This window comes from Dunckerocampus dactyliophorus, chromosome 5, assembly GCF_027744805.1.
Source record: "Dunckerocampus dactyliophorus isolate RoL2022-P2 chromosome 5, RoL_Ddac_1.1, whole genome shotgun sequence".
In the NCBI taxonomy this organism is placed as follows: domain Eukaryota; kingdom Metazoa; phylum Chordata; class Actinopteri; order Syngnathiformes; family Syngnathidae; genus Dunckerocampus; species Dunckerocampus dactyliophorus.
The window spans coordinates 20,935,711-20,951,658 of record NC_072823.1 but is presented as its reverse complement, the minus strand read 5'-3'; the positions used below and the strand labels follow the sequence as shown (position 1 = coordinate 20,951,658).

Sequence of the window (15,948 nt, the reverse complement as noted above, 5' to 3'; positions counted from 1 at the left end):
GTGAGTAAATAAATAAATTATTAACATGAATAAATAATTTACAGCCTTAATAATTTAGCATGTGGCCAAATTGAGCAACAAAACCTGGAACCTTGGTTAGCATCCGCCCTGGTTAGCGTGTTTTACGGTTAACGTCGAAAATGTAAGCCACAATTTTGCCCGGTTTGCATGACCGACAGGCAGACGCTACAGGAGTTTGAAGTCCAGGACCACAAGACTGGCAAACAGCTTTTACCCACAGGCCATCAGGCTTCTCAACGAAGCACTAACACACGCCGCACGCAACACATGCACACACTCATAACACTTTATTTATTTATTTATTCATTCATTCATTGGTATTCATGTCTTTTCTGTTGTTGTTGCTTAATTTATTGGTATTAATGTTTCTTATGTTGTTATTCATTTTCTTGTGTTTTCTTTCTTTTTGGGAGAATGAACAGAACAAGAATTTAATTGCATAGCAGAATTACCTGTTTTACTGTCCATATGACAATAAAACTCTTGAATCTTGACTTCTTCAGTTACCGTACAATATGGCGCACGTCTTGTTCTGTTGTTAATACACTGTGTGAGTCCAACTGTATTCCTAATGTATTTTTTTTTAATCACAATACGTCCTTTCTTGTTAACATCCTATTAGCTTGCTAAATAAAATGGTAACTGTAGCTGGAAGTTACGTCGCTCGTCGGTGATGACATCAGCGGTTGATGTAAAAAAATGTTAACACAAAAAAACGTTTTTATAGTTTTATAATTATAGTTTACATGCATAAAACAATTCTAAATGCTTAAAAATTATGAATGATAGGGATAAATCAACATTTAAGGTTACTTTTACCTTCCCTGATAACGTGACTGTTCCCAAAGGTTCCCACGATATAGCAGTGCGATCAACCACCACCTGTTTTCAGGAATCACGCCTTCAATGAAGGTAAAAGTAACCTTAAATGTTCATTTATCCCTTTCAATTTTCGTTTATATGCATTTTGAATTGTATTCTGGTTGTCAAACTATAATTGTAAAACTATAAAAACGTGTTTTGTGTTAACATTTTCGACTTTCTGGAATGGATTGATCGGATTTACTGTATTTTAGATCTTTTGGGGAAAATTGATTTGGTTAACGCCTGTTTCAGTTACAGTTGGACCTTCTGGAATGAATGAATGACGCTAACCAAGGTTCCACTGTATTGGGAAGATTATTAGCATATTATTTAACTTTACAGTGGAACTGTAATGTTAAATGCCTCTGTGGTCGTACAATTCCAAATTTGACCAGGAATTTCAGGAAAAATCTCACTTCTAATGTGCACAAAACTCAAATCGCCAGTGCAGGAGACCTCAGTTCAGAAAGCATGAAGGGAATACATTTCGCTTTTTATTTGGTATTCTTTTGCCACAAATATCCCATGGTATGCGAGATGTGTGGTATGAACCACATTTGCATTACGCATTATTCATAATTATTTCTATAAAATCTCTAAATACACAGTGGTGGGCTTATTTTTACAATTTTATGCCAATCAAGAGTGTTAAATTGCCAGTACAGTTTAACCCTGAAACATAATATTTTTATTGTCCATCCATCCATCTTGTATACCGCTTCTCCTCATTAGGGTCGCGGGGGTATGCTGGAGCCTATCCCAGCTGACTTCGGGCGAGAGGCGGGGTACACCCTGGACTGGTCGCCAGCCAATTGCAGGGCACACATAGACAAACAACCATTCACACTCACATTCATACCTATGGACAATTTAGAGTCTCCAATTAACCTAACATTAACCTAACCTATTTTTATTGTATTGATTTCAAATACAACCAACACCCAAAATGGCTTCAAGTTCCACTTCATGGAATACACAGTCTATTCTGCTGTGACATACGATTACTTGAAAATATGTCACAGAAAAATGAAATTGAAATATAGACCATACAAGCATGGTCTTCTGATTGTCTCTCACACACACATGTACGCACGCATACACGCATGCACACACACACTCACTCATAGGGCCCCACAATTCCCAAATGCTATTATTTTTACAATTACTGTGGCTTCATGCCCTGATGCTGTAATGTAATTATGGACAGATTTGTCATCTTGATATCAGTAATGTGTGTGTGTGCGCGCATGTGTGTGTGTGTGTGTGTGTGTGTGTGTGTGCATGCGTGCTGGCCCAAGGTGAAAGTGTGTTCATGCGGCTGTGATCAGTGTGGTCTGCATTAGGGTTACCTCACACAACCCTCTTCCATCCTGCAGGCGGAAAACTTCTGACACGTTCCTACTCCAACCCGCCTTAAATCCCCTCCCACCCTGTCCGTGAGCCACCTTAAATGTCGGCCTAACTCGCCTGCTAGTTGCTTGCCCTCCCCCCAAAGTGAAAGGGAGACAGTTTCCATGGAAACCCTGAGTCTTGAAGCTGTGGGCTCAGTCTTGTCTCTATTTCCTGCTGCTGCCGTGTGTGTGTGTTTTTGCATTCATACGAGTCTGTGTCTGCATGGACATGAAATCAAACAAGTCGTCGTATGTTTGTGTATTGTAACAGTGCAACCGTGCATTTGGTAATAGTGTGCGTGTGTCTGTGTCTCTTACATGAAAAGAAAGTGTACTTGTAATTCCTGTGCATTACATGACTCATCTTCACGCTCACACGTCTCCTCGACTAATAAGCAGACATGAACACGTTCAGCGACCTCATGTGACTCACTAAACATAGAAAACACTTCACATTAACTTTCTCTATCTACAGTGCCTATCTATCTAAACTAATACAATAAACTTTCGTGAAGACCCGCCTCCCGTAGTTACAGTTGCTAAGTCCGTCAAAGAGTGACGACATAGTTTCTGTAAAACTGTCTCTCTTTGCTTCGGTTAAAAGGTACTCTGGTGCGTTTGATTTGCTAGTAAGGTTCATTTGGTCAAGTATGAACATATCCAAACCCAGGTGTACACCAAACAAGTGCACATAGACTGCATGAAATGGGTCTTGGCCTGCTTGCAAGTGAACTCTTGTGCGGTTTGTTTCACTTGAGCTCAAATGTGAACACTACACGGACCTAAGACACCAGTGTTAAAAAGGCAACAAAAACCATACAGAAATCAAAATATGCAAAAGGAAATGTGTTGGAAGTGCTGTCTCTCTGCTCTGACACGGTGTCGCAGCCTAAGCTGGGCAACACTCACCCGTACATGCGTGACAGTCAGAAGGCGAATCAAATAATCCCAAAAATAACTGAATTAATCGGATGACATGACCAGCCTTTCTCAGTCTTGGAAGACACCGGTTTCCGCCGACTGCTCTCTCAATGGGAGCCCTGCTTCTGCTACCTGGAAGGAAATATTTCACAGACGTAGCCCTGCCAGAGCTCCGCCAGGCAATGTACTCTCACGTCGAAAGTCGCCTTAAAGGAGTCTCATATCCTCTGAAAAAGTAAGTAAAATAGGTTTTTGGCTAAATTAAGGTGATTTTCTGGTTTCTTTCTGGTTTCTTTAAAAATCACTAACTCAAAGCTACTAGCAGTAATGTAAGTCAGGCGTATTGGTGACTATGTATTCCAATACAAGGGGAGTTATATGTGTAAAATATCGTAGTTGCGGCAATCTTACGGCAATCACGGCTATCTTACTTAATGTGTTGGAGTTCCCCTCTCTCTCAACTCCTGTCTGGTGCATGGCTAGTGAGTCTATTGTTATATACAGGCGGCTGTGGTTTATATCTATAAGTAATGTTGTGTTTTTTGATACTGGCCCTCACAGTGTCTGGTGAAAACAATTTTCGGCGGCCCACTGCAGGCCGAGGTATCAAATACACTGCTTGTCTCACACATTGAAACCCCAAGCATACAGTTTAACCATAATTATATATTTAAATAGCAAAAATACACCAAAAACATAAACAAAAGTAGGAAGTTTGTTGGAGTCTGTTTCTGTTCTGCTCTGTGATGTGTGTTTTGGAGGATTAACTTTGACCTTGCGCTGTTACAGTCCACTCGCATTGGTGCCAACTGGTCAAGACATGTACCGTATCTCACAAAAGTGAGTACACCCCTCACAGCAACCTCTTCAGCAACCATTTTATTGTATCTTCTCAAAATACAATACTACACAAATGAAACTTGGATACACTTTAGAGTAGTCAGTGTACAGCTTGTATAGCAGTATAGATATACTACCCACTGACTCAACACATAGCCATTATCGTCTAAATACCATCTGACTTATATGGCTGTATAGTGCAAAAGTGGCTTCAAGCTAAAAAATGGACACTTCCCAAATGTAAAAAGAGCTAAAACGGCACAAATGGAAACAATTGCACAGTTGTTGGTGACAGCCCAGTAACAGCCTTCCCCTCTTTTAGTGTTTAGCTTATCAATTCTCTATTTTCGTCCTCTACTCCTCCTCCTGACTCGGTCACAGAGAGGGCGCTGACGTGGTGGTCCCAGGCAAAGATCCACACCGCTAATCCGGGATGTGAGGCTGCATTGAAGGAGGCGCATGGGAAGGGGAATGAGTGTTTATCAAAGGCAGAATTCATAGCAACAAGTGTGTTGTCGTTTGAAACCCGGAGAGGAAATATGAGCTGGTGTTGACTATCAAAAGGAGCCGCCTGACAAGCCTTTGAACTCAGCCAGTCTGCCACCTCATATACACTGTGTATGTATAAATATATATGAGTGCATGGCAGGCAGGCACACGTTAGCTACACTAAATGCGTCGACACAAACAGTCGTCTCCTCACATCACCATGAAAGCAGCTTGAGAAAGCAGAAAAAAGGGAATTGTGAATGAGGATACATACAGTCAGGCATGAAGGGAGCAGCAACAGAAGAGACAAAAACATTATTTCCAAGAGTGCGTCTAAAATTTGGACTGCCTCCAGCCGTAAGGGCCTTCAAGGCAAACGGGCAGTTAAGAAAAAGCACCTCATCAAGCTGCTCCCATGCAAAACATGCATTGTGTTATTCACTCGCTGTGCATGCATTCATATTTCATCAGCACAGACTTAATGTGAGCGAAAAACAAGGAGAGAATTGACTTGAAATTGTCACTTAGTGCACAGGAGTGATGTCGCGTGGTTTTGGAATGTCACATACCAAAACCAGTTACCAGGTAATTATTCCAAATGTTTAACTCTGGAATAAAAAGGAAAAAAAATCATCCTTCTGTTGGACACATTTGACCATTCACAAGGATGCTATTTGCCAAGCAAAATGTGTCAAATGTGTCTAATTGACCATTTTCACATTAGAAATATTTAACTATTTACTGTATGTCTACAAAGATAACTAGAATGGCAATTGCAGATGGACAGATAGAAAAGTCAATCATTATAACATACTGTATGTGCAGGTGCTGCCAGAACCAGAAAGTTGTTTGCTTACCAGGCAATTTTCTGGTTCTGGTTCTTATCTAATGTGTTAAAGCTACTGTATGTCACCAACTCAGGATTACATTTTTTTTTTCAACAAAAAAATATAAGACCACCACCAACGGCTAGCATATGTTACCAATAGTGATTTCAAAAACAGGTTGAACAAAAAAAGTCAATATTTTTCATAATTCCGAGTTAAACTGTATAAAAATTGGTGTAAATTGTCGTTCGGACAAAATAAGATGACTGGTCACTCACGGCTGGCTGGTGAGTGACCAAAAGCAGTCTCAGAGAGGCGATCAACAATTTGCAGCCATGATAGGCTATACATTCAATTATAGCTAATCTAATATTAGTAGCTACTAAACATAGCCAAATCACTATCATTGGCAGACAACAAACATAACTAGTGTGAGTGTACGTGTTACGTCGGGCGTAGTTTGCGTACTCGATGCAGGAAGAGGGAGGGCTATATAATGCTTGCAATGTGTCTGCATTTCCTATATTGATCCAAATATAAGACAACACTGAATATAAGAAGACACTTTTCCTACTCAGCGCCTCCAGTTCTGCCATGAACAGCTGTTTGGATGTTGATAAACTGTTGAAGAGGAGAAGATGATAACCCGGTAATAATTTTATAAATAAATATTAGTTAATCACAACACAACTGAACAGAAAATGCAGTTTTTAAATGAAACTTTTTCTTATTAAGGGAGAAAAAAAATCCAAACCTACATGGGCCTGTGTCCAAAAATGATTGCTCCCCGTTAAAATATAACTGAACTGCTGTTTATCACACCTGAGTTCAATTTCTCCAACCACAGCCAGACCTGATTATTGCCACACCTGCTATCAATCAAGAAATCCCTAAATAGGACCTGCCCGACAAAGTGAAGTAGACCAAAAGATCCTCAAAAGCTAGACATCATGCCGAGACCTAAAGAAATTCAGGAACAAATGGGAAAGAAAGTAATTGAGATCTGTCAGTCTGGAAAAGGTCATAAAGCCATTTCTAAAGCTTTGGGACTCCAGCAAATCACAGTGAGAGCCATTATCCAAAAATGGCGAAAACATGGAACAGTGGTGAACATTCCCAGGAGTGGCTGGCCAACCAAAATGACCCCAAGAGCGCAGCAACGACTCATCCAAGAGGTCACAAAAGACCCCAAAACAACATCTAAAGAACTGCAGGCCTCACTTGCCTCAGTTAAGGCCAGTGTTCATGACTCCACCATCAGAAAGACACTTGGCAAAAACGGCCTTCATGGCAGAGTTCCAAGACAAAAACCACTGCTGAACAAACAGAACATTAAGGCTCGTCTCAATTTTGCCAGAAAACATCTTGATGATCCCCAAGAACTTTGGGAAAATACTCTGTGGTCTGACAAGACAAAAGTTGAATTTTTTGGAAGGTGTGTCCCATTACATCTGGCCTAAAAGTAACACCGCATTTCAGAAAAAGAATGTCAGACCAACAGTCAAATATGGTGGTGGTAGTGTGATGGTCTGGGGCTGTTTTGCTGCTTTAGGACCTGGACGACTTGCTGTGATAAAGGAAAACTGCACTTTTTTTTGGAATTTTGCCCATCATCCACAATCTTTTTGTGAGACATGAACACATATGTCTCTCTTTTCTGTATGTTTTAAAGATATAAAAACAGATAAAAAAGCCAGCTCAATACTGCACGTATAGAACATTCCTCCTATAAAGTTGTCTGAAAAAGTCTCCAAAAAGCACCAACAATGCTCCATTTACATATAATATATACTGTATGTATATATAATACCTGTACAGTATATGCACATCACGCATATAAACCAAGCTACAGCAACATTGGGCCGATCGAACTACATTACTGGCGTATTGACACTTACCCATAACACTTCGGCGAGCTACCAGGCAGCAAGCGGCCAGCTTCACCACAGACTCGCCTGTAGCGCGTCAGCGTTGCGCTCACAATGCGCCAGACACTACCAAAAGGTGAGGCTACATATTCAAGATGCCGCCACTGCTGCTGTTTTTTATTTCTGAGTTTGGAAAATTTAACGCTAGGTGTAGGTGTTCGTGTCTACGACGTTGCGATGTGAAATCAATGCACCGAGCAAGGAATTTCCGGTAATGCTTACCTTATTATCTTATCATTTTTCATTGTATCATTTTCCCATGTACAGTATAAACTGGTAGAGACTGCATCGGAATACAGGAAGTCAATAAATGTATTGCAATTCATGTGAAATGGACGAGGGGTTGGATTAAATCATCTTTGACTTGTTTCTACTCCTTTTGGACATGTGGAACTGCAAATTGAACTATGTGATGCATTCCATTGTAACTTGGATGCATATTCCAATAAAATTAAATCATTACCATTACCATTACAAAATACTGGAAGTATTACATGTTATCATGAATCTACCTGTTACAACATGGTCACAGCATGTGTATAAAAACCATAAAACCTTGTTGGAGGTTTTTGGAGGTGTTTTAATAGCGGTCTTTGTAGGCGGCATAGGTGTATCCCATTACGTGCACTACTGAGCTGTCGCTTTTGATCTATGTTCATGTCTCACATAAGGATTGTGGACGATGGGCAAAGTTCAGTAAAAAGTGCAGTTTTCCTTTAAATTGAACCATGAATTCTGCTGTCTACCAAAAAATCCTGAGGGAGAATGTCCGGCCATCTGTTTGTGACCTCAAGCTGAAACCAACTTGGGTTCTGCAGCAGGACAATGATCCAAAACACACCAGCAAGTCCACCTCTGAATGGCAGAAGAAAAACAAAATGAAGACTTTGGAATGGCCTAGTCAGGGGCAAGTTAGTTAGGGCTAGTTAGGGGCAATCACTTTTTCACACAGGGACAGGTAGGTAGGTTTGGATTTTTTTGTCCCTTAATAATAAAACGTTTTTTTTTTAAAAAACACACATTTTGTGTTCACTGCGATTGGCTGGCAACCAGTCCAGGGTGTACCCCGCCTCTCGCCCGAAGTCAGCTGGGATAGGCTCCAGCATACCCGCGACCATAGTGAGGATAAGCGGCATATAAGATGGATGGATGGATTTTGTGTTCAGCTGTGTTGTCATTGACTAAGCATGGTAAGCATGGTAATGGTAATGATTTAATTTTATTGGAATATGCATCCAAGTTACAATGGAATGCGTCACATAGTTCAATTTGCAGTTCCACATGTCCAAAAGGAGTAGAAACAAGTCAAAGATGATTTAATCCAACCCCTCGTCCATTTCACATAAATTGCAATACATTTATTGACTTCCTGTATTCCGATGCAGTCTCTACCAGTTTATACTGTACATGGGAAAATGATACAATGAAAAATGATAAGATAATAAGGTAAGCATTACCGGAAATTCCTTGCTCGGTGCATTGATTTCACATCGCAACGTCGTAGACACGAACACCTACACCTAGCGTTAAATTTTCCAAACTCAGAAATAAAAAACAGCAGCAGTTTGATGATCTGAAACATTTAAGTGTGACAGACATGCAAAAAAAACATAAGAAATCAGGAAGGGGGAACACTTTTTCCACACCACTGTAACGTGAAAACAAGAATGGTCCTAAATTTTATCCTTGAGGAAGACCAGCGGACAGATCGAGGGCTACTGATTTAAAGGAATGGACTCTGACATGCCGGGAGCGCTCACTGAGGTAAGATTCAATCCACTTAAGTGCATCTGGTGAAATATTAAAACAACATTGTTTTCTTAGCTAGATTTTATGATTGACAGTGTCAAATGCCTTCTTTAGATCCAGGAACACGGTGCTGACAACCTCACCTCGGTATAACATGGCCCTGATGTTTTCACTGAAATAACAAGTAGCAGTCTGGGTGAAGTAATTGGCTGTAAAGCCAAATTTCATGGGGTGTAGAGCAAAGGGTTTGGTGTTTAAATGATTGATCATTTGTTTTGCTACCAGTTTTTCTGCAATCCTGGACACTGTGGGCAATATGATGAGGAGCCTATAGTTATATAGTCAGTTAAATACGTAAATACATTATTCTCAGCTAAACTGTATATGATATTCTGTCATTTAGAGGGCCATAAAAGTTGAATTCTGTGTTGCATTTTGCCTCATCCACATAAAATTCAATAAAAATAACATGAAAGCACGTAGAAAAATCCTTAATCATTTTAGCGTTTATGCATCTTTCATGAATATCAGCATCGTTGCCTAAAACATGTGTCGCTGAATAGCATTTTAGTTTGAAATGCCCTGTTGCACAAACTAAAAACAGAGCGATGACAGAATGGAAACAATAAAAGGATGAGCACGAGCAGGATGCTGGATTATTGCTGCTGTGCATGCCTCTTTTGTCCAAGCGGCTGTTTTTACCGATAAAATAATGGTTCCTGGCTCCGACTGCTGGAAGCCATCCACTCCAGAGGATGTGCTTTCTCATCCAGGAGCTTCATAAATGTTTGTTTGCTTTTTTGGCAGTTACTTGTTGCAGCATTAGCATCCTTTCAGCGTCACAGCCTCCCCAGATACGAAACAGAGCCAGGCAACAGGAGCTGACTTTAAATGGGAGGCGAGGCATTGATAGATTGATAGTAATCTGTCTTCTACAGGGTCGAGTGTCACCATTGATTTCTTTGAACGGATGAGGCAGACATCATTGGGAAATAGAGCGGTTAAGCCTCTAAACATAGTCTCATTTAACTCATTTATGTTAAATTACACACTGTAAACCCCAGAGGAAGCGTCCACTGACTGACAGACGCTAATGGAACAGCAGCGAGCGACACGGTGATGTCAAGTTAAAGGAAAGCAGAACATTATTTTAAAATCTATTAACACAAAGACGTGATCACAGGCTGAGCCAGGAACCTGAAAAAGAAGAGATCGCAATTTATTCTGGCGAGTGGAAACTAATCTTTGCCCAGCCAGGCTGGGCACACTGTCAGACGTGTTTGGCAACTGACAACAGTAGTACATGCTTATATATTTGTGCGTGCGTGTGTGTGTGTGTGTGTGTGTGTGTGTGTGTGCGTGCGTGTGTGTGTGTGTGTGTAGAGAAAGCTAGAGTGTGTTTGTGCAGAGCTGAGTGTCACACTTTGAATTCCGGGCACACTTTGGCTCTTTACAGGGCTAAGACGAGGGAATGACGGAAAATGAACAAGCAAGGAGGAGGAGGAGGAGGAGGAGAATAAATGCCGTGTGGGGGTTGCAGTGTTGGTCTGTGTGTTCGTGTGTGTGGAAGGGGGGGGCTAATTGAGACACGGAGAAGGTATTAATGAAGTCTCTGGTGATTCACATCACAACCTATGACAGCTGTTGTACAGCTACTATCATTGGAGAACAGTGGATTCTGTTTATGCTTGTGTATGAGATTTCTGACATTGAACACCCATGAAAATGAGCAAAATTATCGAGCAAAGTATGCCTCCAAAGTCACACAAAACTTTGTAGTTCAGCCACAAGTCATCAAGTGTTGCAATGCAAAGCAGCAATGGTAACGGTTTACTCTTACACAATTCAACATGTCAGAAAAGGAGTAGGAAGCTGCAGAGTTTATTTAATCCTACCCAGACAAGATGCCATCATGCCGAGCCAGACCTCATTTTAAATTCGGATGAACACCCCTGAGATTATACAATTCAGAATTTGAACAAATATCTGAGCAAAACTGCCTCTAAATTCACACAAAACTCAATAGTTCTGCCACCAGATGTCAGCATGTCACCCAAAACCTGAGTTTGGCACACATCAAAGGATTAAGTCCGAGTGTGTTTTGCTTTAGCTTTGGGTTTTTTTGCAACACTCACTGAAAGAGATGGGCCGCCGCCATGCATGATGTCACATGAGATGTCATTATACCATGCGAGACAGCCATCCCCCCAGTGCCTTTACCTGACAAGCAGCCCCATATCATCAATGATTGTGGAAATTTGCATGTTTTCATCAGGCAGTCATCTTCATAAATCTCATTTGAACGGCAAGAAACAAAAGTTCCAGCATCATCACCTTCCCCAATGCAGACTTGCGATTCATTACTGAATATGACTGTCATCCAGTCATCCACAGTCCACCATTGCTTTTCCTTAGCCCACTGTAACCTTGTTTTTTCCGTGTAGGTGCTAATGATGGCTTTGGTTTCGCTTTTGGATGTAAATTCCGTTTTCTTTAGGTGCTTTCTTACAGTTTCACTTTCCTTCCATTTGTTTTGTTGTGCATTTTCTGTTTTCAAGACATACTGCTTTAAGTTTTCTGCCTTGATGCTTCGATGTCTTCCTTGGTCTATCAGTATGTTTGGGTTTGACAGCTTTCCCATGTTGTGTGTAGTTGGTCCAGATTTTAGACACAGCTGACTGAACAGCCAACATCTTTTGCAACATTGTGTGATGATTGACCTTCTTTAAGAAGTTTGATGATCCTCTCCTTTGTTTCAAGTGACATCTTACACGTTGGAGCCATGATTCATGCCAGTCCACTTGGTGCAACAGCTCTCCAAGGTGTGATCACTCCTGTTTAACTTCAGAACAACCAGTAGATCTTATCTGATGCAGGTGTTAGTTTTAAATCATTGGGGTTGTATTTCTATCAGCGCATTTTGGAATGGATTCTGTTCAATGATGTATGTGAATGCCCCCGTTCATGTATATATATATTATTTAATATCATTTTTTAAAGTATATTTAAAGAAACTTCCAAAATTTCTAATATCTTAAAATACATTATTTTGAGCTACAGTCATGTGGAAATTCTAGGATGAGTACAGTAATGCACTACGGTAGTGGGAAGCTGGAGCCTATCCCAGTTGACTTGGGGTGGGAGGTGGGGTATACCTGTCAATCACAAGACTGACACAAAGGACTTAACAGACACATTCACACCTATGAATATTTTTGGACTGCAAGAGGACCCCACAAGAGCACAAGAAGAACACACAAACTCGAATGTAGGGCCTTCTTGCTGTGAGACACCAGTTCAAATCTTTCATTGTTCCTCCAAAATAAAACAAAACAAGCTTGAGAAATCAGGAGGCTCACACCTCTAAGAACACAGCATTCTTGTGTACTGTGGAACTAAAACATGTCGGAACGGTGCAACACACACACACACACACACACACACACACACACACACACACACACACACACACACACACACGACAAGCAGGTAGACAAACAGCAGGAAGCGGTGAGATGAAATGCTTCTGCAAGCTCAACTCTGTGATAAACACAAAGGTGGAAAAAGAGAAGCTCACCGTCTTCTCTGCATTCTTCTGGAGGTTTTGCTTTCTTTGCCAGGCGAGGATCCAGCCACGAGGTGGTCTTGGTGTTGTGACTGTAGACCAAAAAAGACGATAAAGGAGGTCAAAGATGATGAGAAATAGATCATTAGATCACGCTAACGACTTGAACCCAAGTGAGCGGGTCTGATTAGCAAACATTAAGTTGCATCAATTATTCAATATGGAGGCCAGCACACAACAAACCACACATACGGCAGAAGCTACAGACACTGCATAATCTCATTAGATATAAAAAATGACTTTACAAAGATAATTATGGTGTTTTTTTTCCAAAGAGATATTCAAACTAAACTACCAAACGTAACTATTTTTTTGATGTTGCACCATCAGTTAACTGGACTTAGCAGGGCAAAAATATTACCCGATTGCCATTTACTGCCTCGTTCTGGTCAGAGCGCATTCATTGCAGAAACTGCCACTCATACTAACACAAATACGGCACTCTGGTCGTCTTTATGTCATCATTCAAGATTCAAGATTCAAGAGTTTTATTGTCATCCACAAACCACAAAGTATAGCTAACAAGCTGACAGAAATATTTTCCCCCTTTTTTGTGTCATGTTGAAAGCCCCCCCAACCCTAAAAAAATGGTACAGCTTCTGTGTCTTACATTCATCACCATATACCACATATTATAATTGTCACTGCAAACATGCTAGTCAAAGATGCTCTTACCTCATCTTCCAAGTATATTGCACATTAGCATTTGTGATGTTGAGTTAAGCGTGTTGATTTTGTTGTGTTTTAATTTTGTGGCTTGCAGGACATAGTTACCTGTTTGTTTTTGTGTGGCTAACTATTGCCTCTTTCTGATCAGAGCAAACGCTGCTGGTTGCAGAAACTGCCTCTTTTTTTTTCTTTTTCACTTTTGAAAACATTTCAACCTTGGTCGGTTTTGTGGTTCTGTTGGTTTCTGGCAAATACTTGGCAGTGGAAGTTATGTTATTATGTTACGCTTGTAAATAGGTTTATTAATGTGGTTGTACTTTGCTCTGGTGTAAACCCACCTGTTCCTAATATAATTCATTTAAATCAACACCACTCGGACCGGCTGACTCACATCGACATAAGTAGTTGTCATCACAACAAAAAGCAAAATCAAAACCAAAACTAGCAATTGCTTGCACGTTTACATGTGACTGTAGCCAAAGACATGATAAAGGTGACAATAAGGATAATACGGATCTTTGAACCTATAGCAGCTTGTTGATAACATTTTCTTTCGTTTGTGTGTATTTTTATTTTGATTCTTATGTTTTCATGACATTTTATAAGTTTACCTAACAGAGATACCATAGCAATTTCATTGAATGTCTTGACGACAGTGACAATAATGCTTTTGTACATGCGCAAATCCAGAAAACAAACTAAATTTTGTGCTTTTTCTCGCAAAAAAGAATCATAGTAGTGATATATTGTTCTCACACTCCCGTATAATATGCTCCAGTGTTTTTCCTCCACTCTGGCTGACATCTTTATCCCATCTCTTCAAGTTAACTCTATCTCCTGTGATGGTTTATCCTAAGAAGGTACTATTTAACGTCTCTGTCTACTTCTTTCAAACCTCCATGACAACTGTGATGATGGAGGGAATCTTATCATTCAGCTTCAGCTTTTGTGTGTCTCACAGGTAATTCAAGCCATGTTATATTCCTTTTTCTCCACCAATTTCTTCCCTTTCCTTCCAGACTCTCTAAAGCTCCTCGGACAGGAAGGTTTAACACTTCTACTGTACCTCCGGCATGTTTTTCGCCCCTTCTCACTGACTGTACTTCCTCGGTGAAACTTAACCCCCAACTGGGAAATCACCCACTTCTACTTGCCATGCTGTCTGTGGTTTTTCTGTGGTTGATTTTGACAAGGTTTTAACATTTCCAGCTCAGGAAGTTTTAGGAGAAACTCTCAAAAAAATCTCTCTTCCAGTTTCACTATAACACAAAATCATTTTATACACTGCCTCTTAAAAATGAGCAAAATATGCACAATGTACAGTATGCATCTACTGTCACATCATTAGGTATGCCCAATGCTAAGATTTGAAGACCGTCACAGTGGTATTAAATCACCACTATCTTTAATATTACTGTGGATGTATTACTACAAAAGTAATGATCATTATTAATAAGATTAAACATTTCTGTCAATGTCATTCAAATTTCGCTTTCTTATCTTTATAAAGTCCACTGTTGTGTACACAAGCCTTGGTATCGGATCTCATTAGATTGTGCAGTTGTTACTAACGTGATCTCCACTAAGTAAAAAACAGTATAATAACTATTAGGCTGCTTTTTTTGCCGTCAAGCTAAAAAATAAATAATAATAAATTACAATAAATAATGCTTTTTTTTAATCATTTACATTTTTTTTACATCATTTCACTAATTTTAAAATAGTTAAATCTTTTCCATGCAGTGGCTTTATAGCACTTAGCATTTAACGGGATAGTTCAGATTTGTTTACATTAAGTTGTATGGGATCCCCATCAGCATTGTTTGCATGCGCGGATGCGATGCAAGCGTCTCGAGTCGCAGCGGTCTTCAGCCACTGTGGACACATACACAACAATGGACGCATTGTGATACTGTTATGCTCTGGGAACAGTTTGGTTTATTTTCCCTTTCATGCCTTCAGTTCCAGTTTCCATGCCTTTATTTTGTTATACTTCCGTTTTTGTTGCATCCTGTTTTCTGCCTGTTTTACCTTTCTGTTCTCATGCACCTGCTGCTATTATTTAGTTCAGCGAGCGTCTTCGCCACATAAACATGAACACACAGGCAACAGTGCGCAGGAATACGGCGGGAGACAAATACATAACGGCAAGCGTTTTGTGAGGTCTGAGTTTTTTGGGAAGGCATTTTTGTGATGCAAATGTATTCATCTTTTGAATGCATATTGTTTTGAGAAGCCAAAGTCTTTACTTAATTTTCCCCAGCAACTAAGTGGAACTACATTCTTCATCATGGAAATCTGATCAGAACTGGATTTAGGAGACCAAGTGGGGGCTAAGTCTCTGTTATTGGACTACAATGCCGACGGGGATGTCATACAACTTCATGTCAAAAAATCCGAACTATCCCTTTAAGTGGCCCCACCAACTAACTGGAACTACGTTCCTCATCAGCGAAATACGACCAGAACTCGGCTCACAGGACCAAGTGGAGGGTAAGTCACCCTTGATGTACTGCACTGCTGATGGGGACGTCATACTTCATCAAACTTCAAACTTCATCAAAAAATACTAACTATCCCTTTAAGTGTTAATTTCCCAATCATTCTCCACATTAAATAAGAAT

At 40.2% G+C, this 15,948-nt stretch overlaps 1 protein-coding gene across 7 annotated transcripts in view; it reads right to left on the bottom strand.

Annotated features, from left to right (window-relative positions):
• Positions 1 to 15,948, bottom strand: part of LOC129181511 (membrane-associated guanylate kinase, WW and PDZ domain-containing protein 2-like) — a 133,875-nt gene that overhangs the window by 46,056 nt on the left and 71,871 nt on the right. For all 7 annotated transcript variants that reach the window (XM_054776797.1, XM_054776796.1, XM_054776800.1 and 4 more), the window contains exon 6: positions 12,608 to 12,687. In XM_054776797.1, the coding sequence (XP_054632772.1) occupies positions 12,608 to 12,687 (80 nt within the window). The remainder of the gene's footprint in view (positions 1 to 12,607; positions 12,688 to 15,948) is intronic.